This window comes from Psammomys obesus, unplaced genomic scaffold, assembly GCF_907164565.1.
Source record: "Psammomys obesus unplaced genomic scaffold, mPsaObe1.curated_primary_1811, whole genome shotgun sequence".
NCBI classification, from domain to species: Eukaryota; Metazoa; Chordata; class Mammalia; order Rodentia; family Muridae; genus Psammomys; species Psammomys obesus.
Genome location: NW_026589137.1, coordinates 11266214 through 11291489, shown reverse-complemented (window position 1 = coordinate 11291489; position 25276 = coordinate 11266214). Strand labels below are relative to the sequence as shown.

General features: G+C 39.4%; 1 protein-coding gene across 1 annotated transcript in view; it reads right to left on the bottom strand.

Moving 5' to 3' along the window:
• Gucy2f (guanylate cyclase 2F, retinal) overlaps nt 1-24843 on the bottom strand; it is a 139805-nt gene extending 114962 nt beyond the window's left edge. The window contains exons 1-2 of the mRNA XM_055604984.1: nt 24114-24843; nt 10224-10525 (exon numbers count right to left, since the gene is read on the bottom strand). Coding sequence (XP_055460959.1) covers nt 10224-10525; nt 24114-24843 — 1032 coding nt within the window. The remainder of the gene's footprint in view (nt 1-10223; nt 10526-24113) is intronic.
• Between the last annotated feature and the right edge of the window lie 433 nt (nt 24844-25276).

Below are 25276 nucleotides of genomic sequence, written 5' to 3'. Positions count from 1 at the left end.
AGAAAGAAAGAAAGAAAGAAAGAAAGAAAGAAAGAAAGAAAGAAAGACAAAGAAAGAAAGAAAGAAAAAAGAGAGAGAGAAAGAAAGAAAGAGAGAGAAAAAGAAAGAGAGAGTAAGAAAGAGAAATAAAGAAAGAAAGACAGAGAGAGAGAAAGAAAGAGAAAAAGAAAGAAAGTAAGGGAGAATGAAAGAAAAAGAAAGAAAGAAAAAAGAAAGAGAGAGAGAGAAAGGAGAGAGAGAAAGAACAAAAGAAAGACCGCCTTCCTGAGAAATAGGGAGAAGGATAGGAGAAAAGAGGGAGGAGGGGGACCTGGAGGAGATGAGGGAAGGGTCTACAATCGGGATGTGAAGTGAATAAATTATAAAAAAAGAAAGAGAAAGAAAAAAGAAAAGAAAAGAAAGAAAGAAAAATTAAAGACTTCTAGAATTCAATGAAAATGAAGGCAAAACATACCCAAACTTATGGGACACAATGAAATCAGTGCTAAGAGGAAAGTTCATAGTACTAGGTGCCTTCATAAAGAAATTTGAAGCACTGGCATGAAAAGAGATGAGAGAGGGAGAGTGGGATGGGGAAGGAATGATGGAGGGGGATACACCTGGGATACAAAGTGAATAAACTCTAATTAATATAAAAATTAAAACTAAAAAAGAAATATAATATCCAGTTTATAAATAAAAAAAAAGAAATTTGAAACATCTTATACAAGCAACTTAACTGCTCTTCTGAAAGCCCTAGAAAAAAAGAGAAGCAGACACACCCAAGAGGAGTACATGGCTGGAAATAATCAAACTCAGGGATGAAATCAATAAACTAGAGACAGAGAGAACAATTCAAAGAATCAATGAAAACAACAGTTTGTTCTTTGAGAAAATCGACAATATAGACAAACCCTTAGCCAAACTAACTAAAAAGCAGAGAGACACTATCCAAATCAACAAAATCAGAAACAAAAAGAGGGACATAACAACAGACACTGAGGAAATCCAAACAATCTTTAGGCCTTACTACAAAAGCCTATATACCACAAAATTTGAAAATTCTAAATGAAACAAACAATTTTCTTGGTGGATTCCACTTACCAAAGCTGAATCAAGACCAGGTAAATAAATTAAATAGTACTATATCCCCTAAGGAAAGATAAGCTGTCTTCAAAAGTCTCCATTCCGAAAAAAAAAAAAAAAAACAGGGCCAGATGTTTTCAGCACAGAATTCTATCAGACCTTCAAAGAAAAGTTAACACCAATACTCTTCAAACTATTCCACAAAATAGAAACAGAGGGAACATTACCAAACTCATTCTATGAAGCCACAGGTCTCTTGATACCTAAACCTCACAAAGAACCAACAAAGAAAGAGAATTTCAGGCCAATCTCCGTTATGAACATTGATGCAAAAATTCTCACAAACCGAATCCAAGAACACATCAAAGATATATCATCCATATGACCAAGTAGGTTTCATCCCAGATATGCAGGGGAGTATCAATATACGGAAATCCATCAATGTAATTCACCATATAAACAAACAAACAAACAAAAACCACATGATCATCTCCTTAGATGCTAAAAATCATTTGATAATATCCAACACTCATTCATGTTTAAAGTCCTGGAGAGATCATGGCTACAAGGCACATATCTAAACATAATAAAGACAATACACAGCTAGCCAATAGCCAACATCAAACTAAACAGAGAGAAACAAAAATCAATCCCACCGAAATCAGGGACAAGACTGCCCACTCTCTCCATATCTCCTCAACATAGTTCTTGAAGTCCTTAATAGAGCATTAAGACAATTAAAGGAGATCAAGGGATACACATTGGAAAGGAAGAAGTCAAAGTATCACTATTTGCAGATACTATGATAATATTCATTAGTGACCCCAAAAGTTCTACCAGAGAACTCATTCAGCTGATAAACACCTTCAGCAAAGTGGCTGAATACAAAACTGACTCAAAAAATCAGTAGCCCTCCTATATACAAAAGACAAATGGGCTGCAAAAGAAATTAGGGAAACAATGCCCTTCACAATAGCCACAAAAAAACAAAAACAAAACAAACAAACAAAAAAAAACCATAAAAATATCTTGGTGTAACTCTAACCAAGCAAGCCAAAGACTTCTATGAAAAAAACTTTAGTATACAGGAAGGCTTCTGATTTTTTTGATTTGATTTTGTATCCTGCCACTTTGCTGGTGTTTATCAGCTGGAGGAGTTATCTGGTTGAATTTTTGGGGTCGCTCATGTATACTATCATATCATCTGCAAATAGTGACACTTTGACCTCTTCCTTTCCGATTTGTATCCCCTTGATCTCCTTTAGTTGTCTTATTGTTCTGGCTAGGACTTCAAATACTATGTTGAAGAGGTATGGAGAGAGTGGGCAGCCTTGTCTTGTCCCTGATTTCAGTGGGATTGATTAAAGTTTCTCTCCATTGAGTTTGATGTTGGCTAGAGGCTTGCTGTATATTGCCTTCGTAAGAGTACAGGGAATCATATGAAAGAAGGGGAGTTAGTATGATGGGGAAAGGATAGGAGCTCCACAAGGACCAAATATATCTGGGCACAGGGTCTTTTCAGAGACTGACATTCAACCAAGGACCATGTATAGATATAACCTAGAACTTCTGCTCAGATGTAGCCTGTGGTAGCTCAGTAACCAATTGGTTTCCCATAGTGAGGGGAACAAGGACTATTTCTAACAGGAACTCAATGACTGGCTCTTTGGCCTCCCCACCCCCCAAGGGAGGAGCAGTCCTGTTAGGCCACAGAGGAGGGCTTTGCAGCCAGTCCTGAAGATATCTGATAAAACAGGATCGGATGAATGGGGAGGAGGTTCCCCCCCCCATCAGTGGACTTGGAAAGGGGCACGGTGGAGATAAGGGGGTGGGATTGGGAGGGAATGAGGGAGCGGGACACGGCTGGGATACAGAGTTAATAAAATGTAACTTATAAGAAAAAAATAAAATAATAAAATTAAAGAAAAAAGAAAAAAACTTCAATTCTCTGAAGAAAGAAATAAAAGAAGATATCAGAAGATGGAAAGATCTCCTATGCTCATGGATCAGTAGGATTAACCTAGTAAAGAAGGCCATTTTACCAAGTGCAATCTACAAATCAATGCAATTCCCATCAAATTACCAACACAATTCTTTACAGACCTTGAAAAAAAATTCTCAATTTCATATGGAATAACAAGAAACCCAGAATTGCTAGCACAATCATCTACAATAAATATCTTGTGGAGGTATCACCATCCCTGATCTCAAGCTATATTATAGAGCAACAGTAATAAAAACTGCATGGTACTGGCATAGAAACAGAATGGTGGATCAATGGAATCGAATTGAAGACCCAGAAATAAACCCACACACCTATGGACACATGATTTTTTTTTCAAAGATGCCAAAAGCATAAAATGGAAACAAGATAGCATCTTCAACAAATGGTGCTGTTTTAACTGTATGTCTACATGTAGAAAAATGCAAGTAGACCCACATCTTACACTCTGCACAAAATAAAAGTCCAAGTGGATCAAATACCTCAACATAAAACCAGATACACTAAGTCTGTTGGAATAAAAAGTTGGGAAAAGTGTTGAACTCATTGGCAGAGGAGACAACTTCCTGAACAGAACACCAAAAGCTCAGGATCTTAGATCTACAATAAAAAGTGGGACCTCCTGAAACTGAAAAGCTTCTGTAAAGCAAAGGACACTGTCATCAGAAGAAAATGACAGCCTACAGATTGGGAAAAGGTCTTCACCAACCCTTCATCCGATAGAGGGCTAACATGCAGAATATATAAAGAAGACAAGAAATTAGACACTAACAAACCAAATAATCCAATTAAAAATGAGGTACAGAGCTAAACAGAGAATTCTCAAGAAAGGAATATAGAATGGCAGAGAGATGCTTAATAAAATGCTCATCAGGGAAATGCAAATCAAAACAACTCTGAGATTCCATCTTAACACCTGTCAAAATGGCTAAAAGTAAAAACTCAAGTGACATCACATGCTGGAGAGGATGTAGAGAAAGGGGAACCCTCCTCCATTGCTGTTTGCAGTGCAAACTTGTAAAACCATTGGAAATCAACCTGGTGCTTTCTCAGAATACTGGGAATAGCACTGCCTCAAGATCAAGCTATACCACTCCTGGGCATATACCCAAAAGTTGTCCCACTATTCAATAAAGACATTTGCTCAACTATGCTCATAGCAGCTTTATTCATAATAGCTAGAATCTGGAAACAACCTAGATGTCCCTCAAGGGAGGAATGGATGCAGAAATTATGGTACATCTACACAATGGAATACTACTCAGCTATTAAAACAAGGAAATAATGAAATTTGCAGGCAAATGGATAGAACTAGATGAGATCATCCTGAGTGAGGTAACCCATAAACAGAAAGACAAGCATAGTATACACTCACTTATAAGCAGATATTAGCCATAGAATATAGGATAGCCATCTACAGACATAAAATAGCTAAACACTAAGAAGGACCCTAGAGAGGATGCTTAAATCTCATTCAAGATGACAAAAAAAACATAGACACCAGAATTGATGGGAGAGGAGTCTACTATAGAGGGTCCTCTGAAAGGATCCTTCCAAAAGGGGATCAAAGCAGATGCTGAGACTCAGAACCAAACTTTGGGCTGAGTGAAGGGAGTCTCATGGAAGAAGAGAACTGTGGGGACAGAGGGACATGTCAGGGACAGGAGCCCCACAAGGAGACCAACAAAGAGAAAGGATCTGAGCCCAGGGGATCCTGAAAAGAGTGATGCACCAATGGAGGACCATGCATGGAGAAGACTAGACCCCCAACTGGCTCGATCATGGCCAATTGGCAGCTTCATCTCCATGTGGATCTCTGAGTGAGGGGAGCAGAGGCTGCCTCTATCACAATCTCAGTTGACTGTTCTTTGATCACTCACCTCTGATGATGCGGCCTTGTCAGGCCATGGAGGAAGAGGATCCAGGCAGTCCTGATGAGACTTAACAAGCTATGGGCAGATGCCAATGGTGGAGAACTAACCCCTTTCAGTGGACTAGGGGAAGGGAATGGGGGAAGAAGGAGGAAAGGTGGGACTGAGGGAAATTGTGGGAAGGGACTTCAATCAGGATATATAATGAATAAATTGTGAAGAAAAGAATTAAAATTAAAATAAAAAAAGATTTTTCTGGGCACAAAACTTTATTTACCCCACATTCTTTTTTCAGCTGCTACTAGGAGAGGTGTTCAACAAAATAAATAAGAAAACAAATCAAGAAAAATGGGAGTCATGAAAGTTATGAAATGTAGTGCACCCCATACAGAAGAAAAAAACAGGTGTTTGTAAAATGTGGAAATGGAGATTTCAGACAAATAATTCTATGTCACTCTTAAAAAGCATAGGTTTAGATGGGACTAGGAATGCAAAGGGCCTCAAGCAAAACAAAGTTGAGAAGGGATTTTCCAGGCTTTACCAAGTATAAAATTGTTTTCAGAGGATTTTACAGTCTTATCAGAAAGCATGGAATGACTTAGAAATGCAAATTAGTGTCAGTTTATTTTGTGTACAAGGTAAATTTTGCTGGTATTGTTGTAACATATGCACTACATAAACTTTTGAGTTTTGCGGGATCATCATTGAATGATACTGAAATGGATACCATATTAAAAAACACTGCCTGCAGAGTGTGTTGGGACAGAAGCCTAGCAGAATCATCATCAAAGAAATCAGAGAGACTTCATCCAGCAGCTGATAGGAGCAGATGCAGAGTCCCACAGCCAAACATTTGGCGGAGTTCTGAGAGTCCTGTGGAAGAGTCTGAAGAATGATCAGAAAAATCAGAGGGCCAGGACACCACAAGAACACAGCCTACAGCATCAACTGACCAGGACTCATGGGGGGCTCACAGAGGTCTGAGAGCCTGTGTGGATCTGACCTGGGTCTTCTCCGTATATGCTATGGATGAGTAGCTTGATGTTCTTGTAGGAATCTAACAGTGGGAAGGTGGGGTGTCTCTGACTCTTCTGCCTGTGTGTATAGATTTCATTATGTTTATCATATCTTATAAGTTTAAATAAGTGAGTATATACCATTTGTGTCTTTCTCCTTCTGGGATACCTCACTCAGAATAATCTTTTCTAGATCCCACCATTTGCCTGATAATTTCATGATTTCCTCCTTTTTGATTGCTGAGTAGTATTCCATTGTGTAAAAATACCACAATTTCTGTATCCATTCCTCCATTGATGGACATCTGGGTTGTTTCCAAGTTTCTGGTTATTACAAACATGGTTTCTGCTACAAACATGGTTGAGCAAATGTTCTTGTTGTGTACTTGAGCAACTTTTGGATATATGCCTAGGAATGGTATAGCTGGGTCTTGAGGAAGCACTATTCCTAATTGTCTGAGAAAGGGCCAGATTGATGTATCCCATGGCAGCTCAGTAACCAAGTGGGTTTCCCTAGTAAGGGGAACAGGGACTATTTTTGACATGAACTCAATGGCAGGCTCTTTGAACTCTCCAGTCCCCAAGGGAGGAGCAGGCCTGCTAGGCCACAGAGGAGGACTTTGCAGCCAGTCCTGAAGATACCTGATAAAACAGGGTCAGATGGAAGGGGAGGAGGTCTTCCCCTATCAGTGAACTTGGAAAGGGGCAGGGAGAAGATGAGGGAGGGAGTGTGGGATTGGGATTGAATGAGGGAGCGGGATACAGCTGGGATACAGAGTTAATAAAATATAACTAATAATAAAAATAAATAAATAAATTCTCAAAGCCAAATAATGTCAAATGCTGGAAATATTGAAAGAGCCTCAGAAAACATTGAGAAAACAAGCTGTATAAATTCATTGTTCTTTTCTACTAAAATATGTTCTATTGTGTATCTATACCACAGTTTCTTTATGCATTCATCTGTTGATGGATACCTGATATGTAAACTCATATATTCACAGATTTTGTGAGAGTAGAAGTAAAACTGTCTAGGCGAGACAAAAGGGATGAATGGGATGGTGTATGAAAGAACAAGATAGAGGATACACTCAAAGTAATTACATACTTGCATGTAAAGAACCTTATCTAACATGATCAAACAAAATTTTTAAAGTAGATTTTTTAAAAATTAAAAGCTTTTAAAACCCTAAACAAAGAAATTATAGCTAGTGAGACTGTCCACTGATACTGTGTCACCATCAATCAACAATATCATGCTGGCCTCAAATGAAAAAAAAAAGTAGAAAAGAAGTTAGGAATGAGCCAAGCATTCAACTATTCAGTTTATACGTGTTACTTTGTTCAAACATTAAAAGACTCCCAGGGGAAAAAAAAAGACTCCCAGGAGATAAGCCTTCCTAATTTATAGATGGAGAAACTGAGAGTCAGAAACTCCAAGCAACTTTCCAAAGATATTAGGGATGAGATCTGGCTTTTATGTTTTTATTTTTGCTTACTTTTAACTGACACATTAAAACACAAAATTATACAGGTTCATGGAATAACGTGATGTTTTTATACATGTTTATCTTCTATAATATCTTAAACTTTATAGCATTTATAAGATAACTAATGTAAATAAGACATCATTCATATATCACTTAATAATGAAAATATTTAAAAAATCTTTTCCTCTACCTTTTTGAAAACCTGTTACAACATCTAAGCTACAGTCACCCTATTGTACAATTTCTTACTCCTATCTAGCTGTAACTATGTCTTTCCCCAGAAAGCTGGGATGTATACCCAAGTTTGCCTAACTCCTCTTTATAGTTTATTCCTGCTATGCTAGCTGCCTTCAAAAATATCTTTTAAAAAGAGTAATTTTTTAAATGAGGGTTTGCTTATTAGAGACATGAGACTATCTCACCTATCATTCTTTACATTGTTTAGTTATACTGGTTAGCCTAGGTGTGAGAAAAGTGAGAGTAGAAATGCATACATGACGTATTTTTTAAAATAAATTCTGTATTCTTTGTTGTAGCTCTCTATTTCCTTGCCTAAAGCAGAGTTCAGGCTGCCTAGCAGCCAAGCTAATGGTGTCTTTTTTGCCTTAATTATCTTATGTTTTACACAAGCTCTAAGGGATTGAACCAAATATCTAGAGTGCAAAGTATGAGTTTTTTTTATTAATACATGTGTTCATACATCTGTACACACACACACACACACACACACACACACTCACACTCCTCTTCTTCCCTCAATCTGATGATTATAGGAAAAAGATAACTTTTCAGACTATATTTCAAAAATTAACAACTTAATCATTTGTGCATAACTACATCACAAAATGAATGGTTTGACCAACCATTCTTAGTAATTTGTGGGAGTCCTATAATCCTGACTATGTTGAACAGTTGTGTTCAGGTGTGTGTGTATTCCCTAAAAGAGATTTCTAATATATCTATCAGCAGTGATGCAGAACAAATTCAGTGCTATAAGTATTTTTGTGACTCAGTTTTCATAAAGGAAAAAAATCTGAAAAATCTTTGCTATCAATGCAGTAAATCATATGTGATCCTAAATTTCATATGAATCACTTATTCATAGAGAAAGAACCAACTGGACAAAAAAGGAGAAGTTAGCCTGAAAGCATGTTATTGGCAAATGTGAGAATTAAACACCATCTCCCTTTTCCTTTACTAACTGAATTTCAGTTTTGTTCATGCTCTGCTGTCATCTATAGACTAAATCACTGTGGTGTTTCCTCTCTCCAGATTATTGATCCACACGTTAGTAAGAGACACAATTATGACAAAGAGGGTATAAGGGAAAGTCTACATGGTCAACTTCTAGAGAATATTTTCCCAACCTTGAACAAAAATGCAAGAAAGAAACATTCCTCTTTTGCATTTCTGAGCATCCATGCTATGTAAAATGTCTGGAACTGTGGCAGTCATTTGAGGACGTTAAGAAAATCTGAGATTTGAAAAGTGTAACCGTGAAAACAAGCTGGTTCATAGATGACATGACTGATTTGCTGGGTTGACCACCAATAGAGCTGTCTGTTTCACATTTTGCAAAATAATAATTATTTAGTACAATGTATGTGAAACCCTCTGTTATTTATAGTGAGAATCAATAGCACTAATATAACATGCTTAATAAATTCGTAAACTTTGAAATTTTTCCACATGCCATTCTAACTACTTATAAAAGTGATGGCTGTCTGCATCTAACTTCTAGTCTCTAGAAAGTACCACCTGAACTTGGAGTGGGTGCACACAACTGGAATTCTAACACTTAGGAAGTAGAGGCAAGGCGATTATAAGTTCCAAGCCAGAATCTGTTATAATGGGAGCTTGTCACAAAAGAGAGAAGGGGAAGGGGAGAGGAGGGGAAGGGGGGAGGGAAAAGGAATGGAGGGAAAAAGAAACGGGGTAGGAACAAGGGGAGGGGGAGAGAAAAAGAAAGAAGGAAGGAAGGCAAGAAGGAAAAAGGGGGAGGAAGAAAGGAGAAAAGGAGGCAGAGGGAGAGAGGGAAAAGAAAGAAAGAAGAAAGGTAGGAAGCAAGGAAGGTAGGAAGAAAGGAAGAGAAGGAGGAAGTGAAGGATGGAGATAAGGAGGGAGGAAAGGGGTAGAAAGGAAAGAAGTGAGGGAGGAAGCGGAGAGGAAGCTTCTGTGTGTATTTTTCTAACATAAGCACCTCTGTTGCCTTCCTGTCTTCCACTCGTTCTTCTGAGCATTCTTCTTTACTTCTGTATTTGCTCTCCACCTATTTCTCTGCTTTATTCCCCTTCCACTCCGTTTTATTTTACACACACACACACACACACACACACACACACACACACACACACACACACACTATACACAGACTTCCCAGGAAGACCACCTCTCCCTCTGCCAGCTTTCCTCAGTAGCCTGCAGTTACAGCCCGCTGTCTTTTTGTCTTGTTGGTAAATTGGTCCCAAACTTGGGTCACAAGAAGGACCTCTATTTTATTAGCTCCCCTTGAAGAACCCCAGCAGATGTTGAAATGTGTTTCTTTCTTTCTTTCTTTCTTTCTTTCTTTCTTTCTTTCTTTCTTTCTTTCTTTCTTTCTTTCTTTCTTTCTTTTCAGATTACCAGAGAGAAGAGAAAGCCATAAGAATTGGGGGGAAAGTTGGCAGCTATTCATCTGACAAGAAAATAATTCTCAGAATATTTGGTAAAGAAAAAATTTCATTTGTTTTTCCATATTTTTATATTCTCAGCTTATGTCAACTTGTGCATCTGGACTTACTTGGTGTGAGTCAAGCGTCTTAGGTATTTCTCCACTGGCTGCTGCTTCTGTGTAGGCTTCATAGAAGGTCTTTTCATGGGACTCCACTGTAATAGTCAACACAGCATCATAGGCTTCCCGGAGCTTTTTATTGTTCTTCAGGACCTGGTAGGGGGTGTGCTTATAAGGTAAACTGTAGAGCAGCACATCATAGGGGACAAAGACATAAGTCCCATCTGTCATTTTCAGATCATGAGCCAATTCCAAGAAGTGTATCTGAGTCTCTCCCCCAATCAAGGCTGAATGCATACACATGATGATTACTGAAACCAGGGGGTGAAAAAAAAGGTTATGATAGTAAAGCATACAGTCAGAAACCAAACAGAAATAAATAAATGTGCTCTGAGCAATCATTTAGATATAATTTCTTTCCTATGCCCACATAAGATGAGCAAGATACCAGGATCCTAAGTTAAGTCTGAGTTATGTGTGGGAACTCTGAGTTGTATAGAGAGGCAAGAGAGACATGTATATGGGCTCCAGGGACTAATCCTAGACAGGACTAATAGTATAAGTTAGGGACAGCAAAGAGGCCCTGAGGTTGAAGGGTCTATTAAGTTTATATCCTGATAGCACTAGGTATTAGCTGTTTACTTCTAAGTAAATGACTTGTCATCACTGTGCCTCCAGACGTCAATAATTCATGAAGAGGTAGTAATAATCCAACGGGAAAATTCATAAGATGGGTCTAGTACATAGCACTAGATGGATAGTATCTACTCCTGTATAAGAAAGATACTGGGAAAGAGACCCATAGCCACTACTGCTTTTTTTGCTGTCCACTCATTACAAATTTGCACTCCAGTATATTTCCACTAATGTTCTCCACTCTTACCAAAGCTATTATAGACAATGAATGGCACTAACATTTACTCATCCATAAATGCTACTAATATTGTGGATGATATGTTCAACTTTTTCAATCTAACCTCCCTATAATTGGAATTACTTTGCACTCAATTTAATTCTTCTGAGACTTATGAAACTATGTTGTTTGGCAAGGGTATGCTAGAATACACTGGATTAAAGGGGGCCACGGTTGAAGAATGACGGCTAGATCATGAGACTGAAAGTCTTATATCCAATTTTGTCCTTGGGATGCTAAATGAGTTTAGTTTAAGTCCACTTGTGCTTCAGTGCCCACATCTTTAAAATGCAGATTCCAATGCATTTCACAGGTACATTGAGTAGTTTAATTAGATAATGCCTGGCAAGTATTCTGAGCTCCTTGAAGAAAAGCAAAAGTCCTATCACCTCTGGTAAATATTAATTATACATGCTTCTATGGAACCTTTAATCTCAGGAACTAAGTGTGTTAATTATATTCAATGACTCGTCTTGGCATTACTGTATTGCTTCAAGTGTCTTCAAAGCTTTCTTTAAACTTTGTAAATATTCCTGGAAAGTTTTGCTTTGGAACTAGAGCTGCCACCCCTTAAATTTTAGTGTATCCAGTACCTTAGAAGATGGATTTTAAAGAAATACAACACACATACAACCCAGCTGAATTTGAGTTCCTAAATGACCATTAGCTCCTAAAAAAAAAAAAAAAAAAAAAAAAACTAAGAGGATCCACATGTATTCAGATGTTCAGACCTGCCTTTGAATTCTCTAAAGATCTAAAGATATCTTTGGAGCTATGTCTTGAGCCACACAAAGAATTCTGTGTCCGTTGTTGATAATCACACACCATAGAATGGGAAAATGTGGTAACAGAGGTTTGGCAACTCAAGATTTGGACTTCGGAAGAGAAGCCCTTTCCGAACTACATCATCTAACAAATTCATTTGATCCAGTCAGTCAAATCACATGTCTGTTGGGTGGGGGTGGGGCATCTGGAGATATTAACTAAACCATGTGCTTTAGTTGGTTAGTTCATTGGTGTTCTTGGCAAGTAAGTCATTGTTGCCATTTCTCCTGCAAAGGCAGTGATAAACGGACCTGATTGCAGTTACCAAAAAGTTTCATTTAATTCCCTTAAGGGATGCTGAAATAACTGCATGGAAAACATTAAATAGAACTATGTACTCTGGGTGGTTAAGCAGTGGGAGCTATTAGGATATGCCGTCCAGACACACACTTCAGGACTGACACTTATTTCCCTGGCTACTGAGAATGTTAGCATATAAGAGTTAATGCCTCACGAATAATTAGCCTCAGCTCAAGAGAGCCACCTCTCACAAGATCACATGCCTTTAGCACTGAACTGAAGCTGCCTGGGGTTGACTCACAATGTGCCTATGGTTGCATTTTCAGTACATCTGTAAGCCAGGAAACAACATGCTATTAGCTTTAAATTGGCCGTGGCAATGGTGATTTACCCTGTGGAAATCAGCAAACTGCAAATCAGGGCTTTCTCACTCCTGGAAAGATGTTTGCTAAAGCAACTATTAGCACATTGTAGCCTTTCATTGGGTCAGCCTATACACAATGGGCAGTCCACACAGTGGTAGGAAGTTCCAAACTCTTCATCTCAATTCTAGCTGCCCCAGGTCCAGAGTACCCCTTAGGGATTGAATGAGGCCTTTGTTCTTCAGTTCTTTCTACCTAATTCTCTGGCTTCCTCTCCCTCATGAATGTTACACTTGAAAACAGTCACCAATAAGCTTCCTGTACTCAAAATTACATCTAACACTAGCTTCAAGCTACCACTTACTATACTGGCTTCCCTCATGACACCCTTTATTGCCCTAATTTGTGTATTAACCGCTTTTTCTATAAAACTTTGAAGTTCTTAGGGTCAGAGACTGTGTCCTATTTATTTTCTGCGCACACACACACACACACACACACACATTAAACATTATTTAGATGGATGTTTGCACGCTAGAAAATTCCTAGGAGAAAAGAGTCTGTGTTAATGTATTTTTCTTTAAGGGTCTCATTGGAAGTGAGAGACATGGGTCTATTTACATTATTAGAAAAGGAGAACAATTGGAAGTTATACTCTTATATGAGTAGACATTAAGAAGCTTATATTTAATGCCGAGTGCCATTATCTTACCCCCAAAGCTGAGCGCTGACACATAGGAACGGCATTTTTAAAAAGGGAGGAGGTCCAAATTTCCAAATGAGAAAGACAATTTAAGAGTATCTAGCCCAACCTTTCCCTCTCATTTCTAGATTAAAATTTTGGAAATATTGAACCTGAATGATCTTGGGCTTCTATTTTTATAAGGCAAGAACTTGCCATTGAACACAAATAAAGAGAAAAGCATAAATACTGAATTCAAACAACAGCATCTTAATTTAATAGACAGTGCTTCATGCACAGGGATTTAAGGATACATCTGTTCTTCGAGATGGTTTTTACTAAATAGCTTTTATTATCTCAAAATTACATTCATTAAAATGGGATTTGACCTCTAAGTTCTTGTCAGGAAAGGATTAGTACACAGAAAACTTAAATCCTAGACAAGGTTTAGGTCAACAGGTGGTCACCAAATAATATTAATTTAAAGTTTCTATCTTGATTGTCAACAGTCAAGCCATTTTAAAACCAAAACAAGGATCAGAAAATACACCCTCCGGAAATCCCATCTTACAAGGATGATACAGCACTCTGTCTGGTATATGTGTACCCAACTTGAGCTGCCTAGCAGCCATGTCTTCAGGCTGTGGGGCTACCTGTGGTAAGCCATGTAGGATCCTCTCTCAATTTCTGTGTTACTAGAAAGAAATGTCATGAGAAAGCCGAGTTTCTGGGTTCCTCAACTCTTCTTTTTCTCTTCCTGTATTGAAATTCTCTAGCCCCTATTTCTTTGAGATAAATGATTTATATTCTTCAAAGGACAAAACTTGTCAGACATTGTCCTGTGTGCCTGTCATTCCAGCACTTGGGAGAAGTGGGCAGGATGATCGTGATGAAGTACTACAGTGAATGGCTAGCCTGGGCTATAACAAGTTCAAGGTCAGTCTGAATCACAGGAAGGCCTTGTTTAAAAGAAACCAGCAGATCTCACTTTACCTCTCACAGATACAGTGACTATAGGATCCTTTTGAAGATAAAACTGCTCATAGTTTCACACCCTGTAAGATGGAAATGGTTCTACTAACTAGTGCTGCAGAAGCCTTTCAAACTAAACTCATGTTTGTGAACTTTCAATTAAGATTTAAAATAAATGAGTCCCTAACCCTGGAAACCCTCCTTCTTCAGCCCTCTACCTACATTTTAGACTTTTTTTTTTGTGCCATTTTCTTTCCCTGACATTCATCTTAGCCTACTTCAGTTTAATGAGTTGCTGAGAATGAAGGGAGGGCAGACAGCAGGAGAAAAAAGGTATATATGGCATAGATATAGTGAAGAAAGCTTAGATGTTTAGAGATCTCCTCGAGTGTTTAGTCTTCAATGGCTTGATCACTGCTGATAAGGGATCTCGTCATAAATGCAGGTGGTCTTCCCACCATTTACATTTAGGCAAATTTACATTTATCCATAGCAAATTTTATACCAAAATACTTATCAGGATTAAAACCATTCACTACAGCATTATCGATATCACTGTTATTAGTGTTGGACACAGGGCTTAAACCTAGCATACCTGGGGACACTGAAAATCATTTCATCAGTGGGCCAAAGAATCAAGAAAGGAAACAGAAGGGCTGAATTATACGTGATCCAGAGAACACAGACTCTCGTTAAATGTGTTTTAGGAGCATATCTCAATAAGGAGGAGACAGTAAAGTCCTTTCATAGATCAGTTATCAAGGTATAGTCCATAGGCCAGAAGGATGAGCAACACTTGGGAACTTATCAGAAATAGGCCTCTGATGAAGCCTATTCTGGACCTCATCCCAGCCTCTCTGAATCAGAAACTTTGGAGAAGAAACCCAGCAAACTGAAGAGTCCCTCCAGGAAATTCTGGTGGTCATTTATATTTGAGAGCCACTATGGCACATAACCCTGAAGATAGGCACTCACTAGCTGTTTGACATAGGCAAGTTATTTAACCTGGCTGCCTCAGAGGTCTTACCCTTAAAATTGGAAAACAATAATTGGCCTTATTTTATAGGAGTATTAAAAGAATTGAATGAAACAGTCCTTTCAAAATGCCTAGGATATAATCAACTCTCAATAAATATCATTTATTAGGTATTATCAGTTATTCTTTCACGTTCAGGAATGTAATTAATGAACAGAAGCTAGTTGGGCCCTGGTTATAAAGATAGAAAACTGGATCTAATTTTGGGGAGAACAAGAGAAAGCCATTTTGACTGCCAAAATTAAGTAATTTCAATTTGGAAAGATTTAAAGGTAACCCCAAATGGTAGACAACCAGGCAAGTTCAAATCAAAAGGATTTCAAAGTAAGAAAATAGGAAGGATTGAAATAGTCATTTGAAAAGTCCTCTGAAGAGCTAGAGGTAAGGCCTCCTGCTGGCCTTTGTAGGAATGAGAAAAGGAACCTCTCATGGGTGGATGCAATCCCTCAGGTGCTTTGCCTGGGGAGTGAATGCTGCTTTGTGTCAAGGGACAAAAACCTCCAGCAGGGCTCATGGTTGGAGAAGCAGAGAGTAGATGGAATTTTGGCCCCTATATCCACTCAGTTAGATTCCCAGGCACAACCTACATAATCCCACTTAGTATTCCTGACTGCAAGTTGAGGTCTTTGTCTTTGATTAATACCTCCACTTGACTTTGTTAGAAATAAAGATAATTGGCAATCACTTCCAAGATTTAAAAGAAATGAGTCCCTAACCCTGGAAAGACTGAATCCCCTACTCTGAGGCTTCATTGACCCTATTATTTGGCATTAACAATGCCTTCGCCTATCTACTTGCTCTTGGGAGCCTCATAAATATTGTAAACTTTGAAGACAAAAAAAAAAAAAAACTGTCTCTTGGAAAATATGAGATGTTCAATGTGTAAATACCTTGTAAACTATAGAATGCTGTTTATGCATAAGGTAGAATGGATTATGGTTGCTTTTGTCTTTAACATCTAACTTAACCTCTAATAAAGCCTCTATTGTTTCACCCTCCAAAAGTCTGTACCTTTATTACTGTAACTTTACTATTTAATTGACCATTGCCTTTGTACTATGTAAACACGATTCAGACTTGTTTCTGAGAAAGACACTTCCAATGACGCACCAGTAATGTGGCCTAAATTGAGGCATTAATTTATCAGAAACAGAAGTGGCATATGGACCAGAGCCTGCTCTTCTTTTCCCTCCATCCCTATCACCACTACCAGCCCCTAGCACCTACTACCACTGCCACATAAGAGTGCCATCATTGCTACTGTGACTCAGTCTTACAACTATTAGCAGATCCCTTCAAAGGAAGGGGTCCCTTCCAACTGTATTCTGTGTTACAATGTGTTCTACAAAAAACCTCAGTCCTATTGAGTTACATCATCATCCTCTGGATGTTAGCATTTAGGCAGCCTGCTTCATTTAGGTTGCCTAGTAACCTATGATGTCATCATATGTCGCCTGCAAGGTTCACGTACCTGGCAGGCAGGGTTCAGCTGCCCAGGAGCTGTAAATGGACCCTGCTTATCACCTCTGCTTGCTCTTCTTCTCTCTTGCTCTTGCACTCTTTCGTTCTCTCCTGCCTTCTCCCCTTTCTCTATAGGGGCACCGCCCCTCCCCTCCTCCTATTATGTGTCTCTCTCTCCTTCTTTCTCTTTCTCTATCTCCATCCAATAAGCCTCTTTCATATATAGACGTGTTGTGCGCATCATCATTTCATTGGTGTGTTGAGCCTGGAAGGGCGTTCCTGGTAGCACCTGGTCTGGTCAAATCAAGATCCCTTACACGAGCCACGATGCCTGCAACAGATTTTATTTCTCTTCCACGTATCCCTAACTCAACCACATATGCCACACTTTCTCTCAACCCCTCTCTCTGCCTTTCTTTTAACCTACCTTCACTGCAGCTCAGACACTGCTGAGACCTGCCATGTTCCCCCAGCACTAGGGACAAGGCAGATTCTCACGCTGAGCTAGAACTACTGGCTTGGAAAAACTGGGACTCTCACACCAGACTTCACTTTTAGCGGCTGGAACTGCCGCTGTGAACTCAGATACAACCTGCTTCTAAACCAACTCTGTTAGGTAAGCGAATTTCCTGCCATGTTCTCTCGCTTATGCTCAGTAGATTCTTTTCAATTGCGCAGATGTCCACTAAGCCATGCCACTCACACACACAGTTTCAAACCCAGCTGGGACAGCCATCCAGCCAGCCTGCACCCTGGGTCACATGACGCCAGTCTTGCTATGCTGCTGCAGCAGCATACCTCATATGGCAAGTCACCATGTTGATTTTAGAACAAGAGAAGTCACGCCATCTGCTGGGGTCTCACAGACGTTCACCCCTTCCTGACTCACAAGGGACTCCAAGCTGTGTTCTAAACATTGGCTCTCAAAATATCTCTGACCTACTGACCGCTAAGGCCCTACTTCCCACCTTTAAAAAAAATTCTTTTCTTCCTAATTTCTGTACACTCTGCTCTTAAAAATTATTTTAAAATGCTGTAAATTCTTATTTAATGATTTATATCATTTACTCATTGGATTTACATTTATAAGTCTTCCTTAGTCATAATTAACTATTTTGTCTCCTTTTAGATTAAAAGCAACAAGTCTTATTTTAAATGGGTATGGATTTTTATATAAATTTAAAGTTATATTTTTACAACATGCCATATACATGATTCAATCCTGGTTCAAAATAATTTTTATATGACGTTGAAATTTCAAGATTATAAAGGCCTGTTCAAATTAAGCTCATTTAAAGTGTATATCTAACTACCTATGTCTTTATCAATTTCTAAATTAATGAATGAATGCTGTTTCTCCCGCCAAGAGGTACCTGTGATCCGGATTCAGTACTAGGCTTTATGGCTAATAGGTTTGGTATAATAAATTCAAATGCAATTTTAAAATTGCTTTATATTGCTCTACTATAGTGTTGGTTTTAAAACTTATAACTCGAGTATTACTAAATGAAAGTTTTTGCCTAGAAACCCTTAAACGACATGCTATAATTCCAAAGATAAGCTAAATTGAGATCTATTAATTTGTTTATGTTAAAACTTGGTCATTTTGTTATATTTTCACTATCAAAAGGTTAAAATATTCTTGGTCTTATTTTCTAAATATGGTAATATTATTAATAAATAGTATAGCCTTGGACTTTTATAAGCTATGGAGTTTTTATATACTAAATCCTAAAGTCCTAATATTTAATGGTTAAGAAATGCAAGCTAATAGTCAATAATCTCATAGATGATCAAGTCCTCTAACCTCCAAAAATATATTTATAGCCCTACATATGCAAACATGGTCTCACTGCCATCTTAACTGAACAGCTGAAGATTGTCCTGAGTCCCCATACAGGTGTTGGTAAAAATAATAAGAGAGGAGCCTTACCGATAGGCCCATCTACAACACAAAACTATGCTCCAGACCTTGCTGCTCTGAGACTGTTGGCATCCCTGCAGAAGAAGGCAAGGAGGAGGAGGACAGAGGTCTGCAATGCCCCAACTCATAGGGTTCTAGTCAAAGTCAACTCGTCCAAGTAACTGTTTCAAATGCAGCTAAAGGGGATATTGGTTCCAGGGCTGCCTCAACAAGCCATGACTGCCTGCTGGCAGACTGGCTTCTGGAAGTCAAAATGTTCCCATGCAGGCTTGTCCTCTGTGCCCAACCATGGAGGTTCAACCAGCACAAGAGCCACAGACACTTCAAGCCTTTGATCTCCTTGGCCTCGTGGAAGACAAATGGCTCCTAGTTTCCGTGACCTTCACCAGCCTTGGCAAGACCAGCTAATGCTGCAGGTCTATTTTAATCTCACACTCAGGTCTCACGGTCATATAGCCAGCTTCTGTCTTGGAAGACTTCAGATGTCTTCCCAGTTCTCTTCATATGCAGGAGACCAGGCCTTAAGCCTCACTCCTAGAGTTGCTACTGTCAGGTCTTGACAGTCTACGTTGCTACCAGACTCAAAAAAACCGGCCTCACATGTAACCTTTCACCATCCCTTTAGCTAAAAGACAGTGAATGTTCATAGCAGTCTCACCTATGTCTCATGGTAAATAATTGGGAACAAGGCCTAAGGATATTGAAGTTAAATTATGAGCTTCTAAAAAAGTTTTTGAGGGTCTGAAAAGTGTTTTAAGGTTAAACAAATGGGAGTTATAAATGTTTGAGGGTCTAATAAGATGCTTCTAGGTTGGTAAATGTAAATTCTAAAGGCTTCAAGGTCTACAGTGACATAAGGTGTACTAAATAAATAAAAAAAATGCTTCATATTTCCTCCTGTTGCTACCTACTGTTATATTGATTGTCCAGAGCTTTGACATTTATCACTAGAGCTCTGATTTATTAATGTAACACGAATACAAAACATTCCACCATACCACCCACAATCATGGTTCCAAGCTCAAGATTTTGAGTCTCTCCTTTGGTTTGTCTTTTAAGTATAGACTTAAAAATTGTTTCTCACGAGCTAGACTTATATACATCTTCTGGATAGAGAGAATAAAAAAGTCTCTCTTCCATAATGTGTAATCATACTAAAGGTTAAGATCAAGTGAGCTTTTGCTGCTTCTACTTCACAAAAGGCTTCTGCCTTTTCAGAGCTCACCTTAAAGAATGCTTATGTTGTTAACACAAATGTGTATGTCTACTGCCTTTTTGCATACTGTGTATTTTACTGCAAATTACAATTGTGATGCTAACATGGCTAAAGTTTATCTCCTTTGTAAACTTAAAAAAAATTTCTTGTAAGCTGTAGGAACTCCATCTGAATCCTCCTCTCAGGTCAAATGAGATCCAGATAAGTACTGCCAATCAACAGCTTAAGTTTCTCACCTATTTCCTATCTCAAAGGGTGGGATTCCTCCCCTTTCCCTGGTTTTGTGGCTTCCTTTTCCTGGCTACCTGATTGCTGCCTTCCTGCACTCCATACCACCTGATTGGTGAGTCTTTCCCTCTGGTTGGCATCAATTCCTGGTTACCAGATTTTTCCTACACCCAATATTGGCCCATTGATGAGTCTTCACTTCTAGTTGCACAAATGCTTCCTACTGCTCTCTCCAATTTACATCTAAACCCTTTATCGAGGACTTTCTTCTCCCTTGGGTGAGATTTTCCCTCTACCAACACGGTCTCACTCCCTTCCCTTCTAGCACACCTACACAATCTTAGCTGGGTAAACCTTGTCTGCTACAGGCAACTGTACTCTTGGTCTCTGGCCAACACTGAAGAGCTGTTGGAACAAATTGTACCATACTAACCTAATGAGTCAACCTTGCTCTTGGAAAGCTGTGACAGTTCACTGACTCCTACCTGCCCAATGGGAATAGTCCATTTATGCGTTCCTCCAGATTCTCCTCTGGGATGTCTTCTGGAGAATTTCAGATTTCTACACCTAGCACCTGCTTTAAGGGCCTATAAGCTCACACACCTCTGTAAACCAAACTTGGCCTCACTTTTTTTAGATGACGGATCCAAAGCAAAAACTTTTTAACTACTTCCAGTGATTGAGTAAGTGGAGGTTCCCATGTTCAAGTCTCTTCTTTGATCCAAACCTTCCACCTCTGTTCGCTCTCCCAAAGTACACCTTTAGGAATTTTCTCCATAGCCTACTTAAGTTTGTCTTCTGCATATATATATATATATATATATATATTCCAGTGTCCTGCCAGACCCAGGTGTTTCCTACATCCACAACAGTGCCAAAGTAACTACCTACAGGTGTTCCAGTCTGACCTCACAGACGTCATCAAGCTGCACTTGCACTTTTCCCTTCCAACCACAAATGCTCTCACAGACCCTGGACAGCATCAAAACAACCTGCTTTTCATGGACTTGGCCAACATTTCAGCCTTTTGACCTCCCTACAATGACCACTGTGTCAGCAGGAAGTAGCCAGAAGAGAAGCTTTGCCAGTTACCCACTTATCAACAAAAGCCTAATCTACCCTGAACTTTCCAGGGCAGGGATTTCTCTCCTCCTCACCTTGTAATCTAGACATTTTGGTGCTCTTACTTTTTTTCCTCTCTCTCATTTAACCCCTTGCATGGCAACGAAGACTTGCTTCCAATGAACCTACATTTATATACTTTAACTTGCTTTACATGAGAAGCAGCCCAAGTTTCTCATTTTTTTTAATTATAGAAAAAGAGGAATTTTAGCATTTAGGCAGCCTGTTTTTTGGTTGCCTAGTAATCTATGATGTCATCATGTGTCCCCTGTCAGGCAGACGTACCTGACAGGCTTGACAAGTGTGGTTCAGCTGCCCAGGAGCTATAAATGGACCCCTGCCTCTTACTTCTCTCTTGCTCTTGCACACTTGCTCTCTCTCTGTCTTGTTTTTTCCCTCTTTCCTACTTTCTCCCCTTTCTCTGTTGTGGCAACCCTACCTCTTCCCCTCGTTGTATCTCTCTCTCTTTCCTTCCCTCTCTCTCCATCCAGTAACTCACTTTCATATAATCTTTGTGTGTGCATCATTTTTAACACTGGAGAACTTCCTTCTTGATTCACAGTGTTATGAGCTCTTGGTTTCACAACCTAATAAGACCTCTTTGAAATGATCCAAACGTTTATTTTCTCTAACACTCACTTCTCTTCTACAACTTCTACTGCCATATCTCACCTACTGGTTGGCACAGACTCAAATTCCAGCAATTAATTGAACCAGTTGCAGGAACCACATTTTTCTTTGCTCACTCTACACAGAGATACACAAAATCATACTTAGTCCACAGCCCAACTTACAACTCAATTTCTCTACTTCCATACTCCATCACATTGCAATTCATGTCACTGAGGTCCCATGACTCTTCATCTGAGTTTGCCTGTGTTTGTCAGAATCAGAGGAAAATAATCCTGGAGCATATAATCCTGCCAACATTGTTTCTTGCAGAGTCCACCTCCTCCACCTGCTACTGCCATCCTTGTTGTTACACAGGGGCTTTCATTGCTCCTTAAACAGTCTCTGTTGGATTCACCCCTCATTCTCAAAATCCCCATCCCTTTATTGAGGTGATTCATATTGTCATCAAAAATATGTGAACTAAACAAAGTCTTCTTAAGGCAAATGAGGAACAATCATTTGCATTTTAATTAGCTTAAAGTCAGTGACTCTAAATTTTCCTTGAGCTTTAGAAGTGACAGAGAAGCTATTTAAAAGAGTGTTGCTTGGGGATCTACCATAGGCCAATTCAATTCAAGTTTCTGGAGGTCGTTTCAGTCATTTTGAAAAGATGCCCAGGTAATTCTCGTATTCAGATAATGCAAGAATAGTGGGGAAAAAGATAGGCTTCCAATGGCAGGAAAATAAAATGCATGTTTGCAACCTCTCTACCTCAAAGGAATTGGTGGGGGTGAACACTCAATCCTAATCCCTCTCAGTTTGATGACAAATGAGGCCCAGGGCCCGGATTTTGTTTAATAGTTCATGATAGGGATCAAAACATCAGCTCAAAGTATAGTATTTAAAATGAATGGGATATGAAACACTCTTAAAATGTAAGCTTCTAAGAGACATAGTGTTTCATAAAGCTCTGTAACATGAAGTTCTGACACTAAATATGCTGTTTTATTTCTAGCATGGCTCCTCCCTAGAAATGATTTTATATTTTTAAAACTAATTCTGTGCATGACAAGGATCAAGTTCTGTTATGAAATAATCAGAGCCATGTTGATTGCCTAACATTGAAGGTCTTATAGACTGGAACTAATGTAGCTCTTGGAACTAAAACCTCTGGCCTTCATCTTCCAGCAAAGATCACAATTAAGGTCCGATAGTGGAGACATTTAAAATTTAAAATGGATTCTGATTATAACCTAGGCCTAAGATGGACCATGCTGTAGTAAGTCCATTGTTATGGTAAATAAATAACTGGGACCAAGACTAATGCTAAAAACAATGAGCTTGAGGAGTGGTCTCTGAGCTACAGTCCCTAAAGTGATGATGTGTCTGCAGTTTTGCAATGACCCATGTTTCTGTATATCATTGCCACTTCCAGAGAAAAGTAAAGAGAGTATTTATTTTTAAAATTTCAGTAAAGAGGATGGAAAAGAAATGAATTAAAACTGTCAGAAATGTAAAAAAAAAAAATTAATCTGATTCTAAAGAAATAGGAAGGCTCCCTCCCCAAATTAACTCAAATCATGTTGGTAATTGAAGCTTTGGTGAGTCAAGTCCTCTGTGGCACATTTTGCCTGCATTTTGCCTCTGCAAGAATCATTTCCAAGCAAAGATTCCCTGGAAATAAGAGGGATGTTAACATAACACCTGCTTTGCTATGCTTTCATTCACCACCTAAGGGTCCTCCATACCAATGAGCTGCATGCTGCAAGGAGAATAATCCCACTTCTTCAGTAGGAAGGGGAGAGAAGGACTTTAGCACTTGGGAGAAGATAAGTTCTCAGGGAGATGTGATGACAAAATTGTACTGGGCACCCCTGAAGGGAACTACTCAGAATGGAGTCATGGATCTCCACTCCATGATAAAAAAAAAAAAAAAGACAAAAATGAAACCATAAGAGCACATAGTGTGGTTAGTCTGAAATTGCTGTGGTCCTCAGGACAAAGACAGGATCAGATGTGGCTACAGTACTCTTGCTATCAATCTTTTTTCCTACAGCAGGTGCTGAGATCAAGTGCTGGCACACAGGGCATTTGACTATAGAGTTCTCGAAATCCCTAATAACTCTCCAAGATTGGCTCTGTTGAAGTCACATTCTTGGTGTCTGAGTATGCATGAAAGAAAGCATGCACATAACGAACTAGGAAATAACATGCTAGCCTAGGGTATGATTATAGACAACCTTTTAGAGACTGTCATGTTTTTCAATAAAACCACCTTTAAACCTCAGCCAGGAGCAAGCACTCACTGCGAATTCTGTCTGTCTGGCGAATCTGCTGGAGAGCTTTCTGAATGCTTTGGCTGTCTTGTCCTGTAGTCAGGACAACCCCGACAGGCAGGCCGTGGCTCTGAAGAGCACTTGAGACTCGACTGGCTGTATGCAGCCAAATGTCTTCATCTGAGGAAATGACCCCAGCATGAGCCCACTGGAAATACTTCATTACAGTTACAAGCACCCGGATAGGAGAAGGGAGTGTCCGAGAAAAGGTCGGGTAGCTACGGTTGTTATCTAATTCATGATTCACACAAGCCCAAGAGAAAATCCCCTTGTCCCAGCTGTTTCCCAGGAGTGAGGCTGCCTCGCAGTAGCCAGGGTTGGCAGGTCCAACAAATCCTGAGGCCATCTGCTGGTGGGAAATGAAACTGGAGAGGGCCTTTGAAGTCTGGCAGTCTTCATTAAGAATCACATATTCAAAGGAGTAACTCCTGTCAAACGACACGTCCCAGCTAATTCGTTCAATTGCTAAAGCAGCAGCAACCTCAGGCAGGGCCTTTGAGAAGAATGGATCACATGTCCAAGGGCCTACAACCCCTATCTTGTAGGGGAGTGCTTGCGCCCACCATATGAGAGGCAATAGGCCTAGGAGGCACAAGCACCTCAGAAACTTGAAGGAAGTGAGTCCATGCTGTCCTGACAGTCTGCTGGATTTGGCAAACCAGGAAAGAAGGCGAGAAAAAGGCCAGGGTCTGAGGAACATAGCCGGGCTCCTTCCAGCAAGCTAATGATGAGATACTGGAGGATGAGTTTGCCCTCTGGAGATGGACAGTGGTGTTTCTGAGTGCCTGTCAACCAGAAGGAAATATCTGTTACACTATGTCTGAAGCCTCTAGGAAACAAAATCATTTATGAAACAATGCAGTCTCCCACTTTCAAACTTTCTGTTCCCCTCCCCAACCAAAACTTTTCCTCATCTAGTCCTTCTTAGCTCAGGAGATGGCATATTCTCTATCCACTGTTGATTCGCTTCCTTCAGTCAAAAACTGTAAAATTGCAGAGGTTCCTTATTTGCTACCCCTCCACATTCAATCCATCACCAAGTCCATTTGATTCAACTTTAATAACAACTACCCACCTCATAATTTTTTGACAATACAATGGGTAGCATATGGGAAGTGCTTTTAGCATGGCCT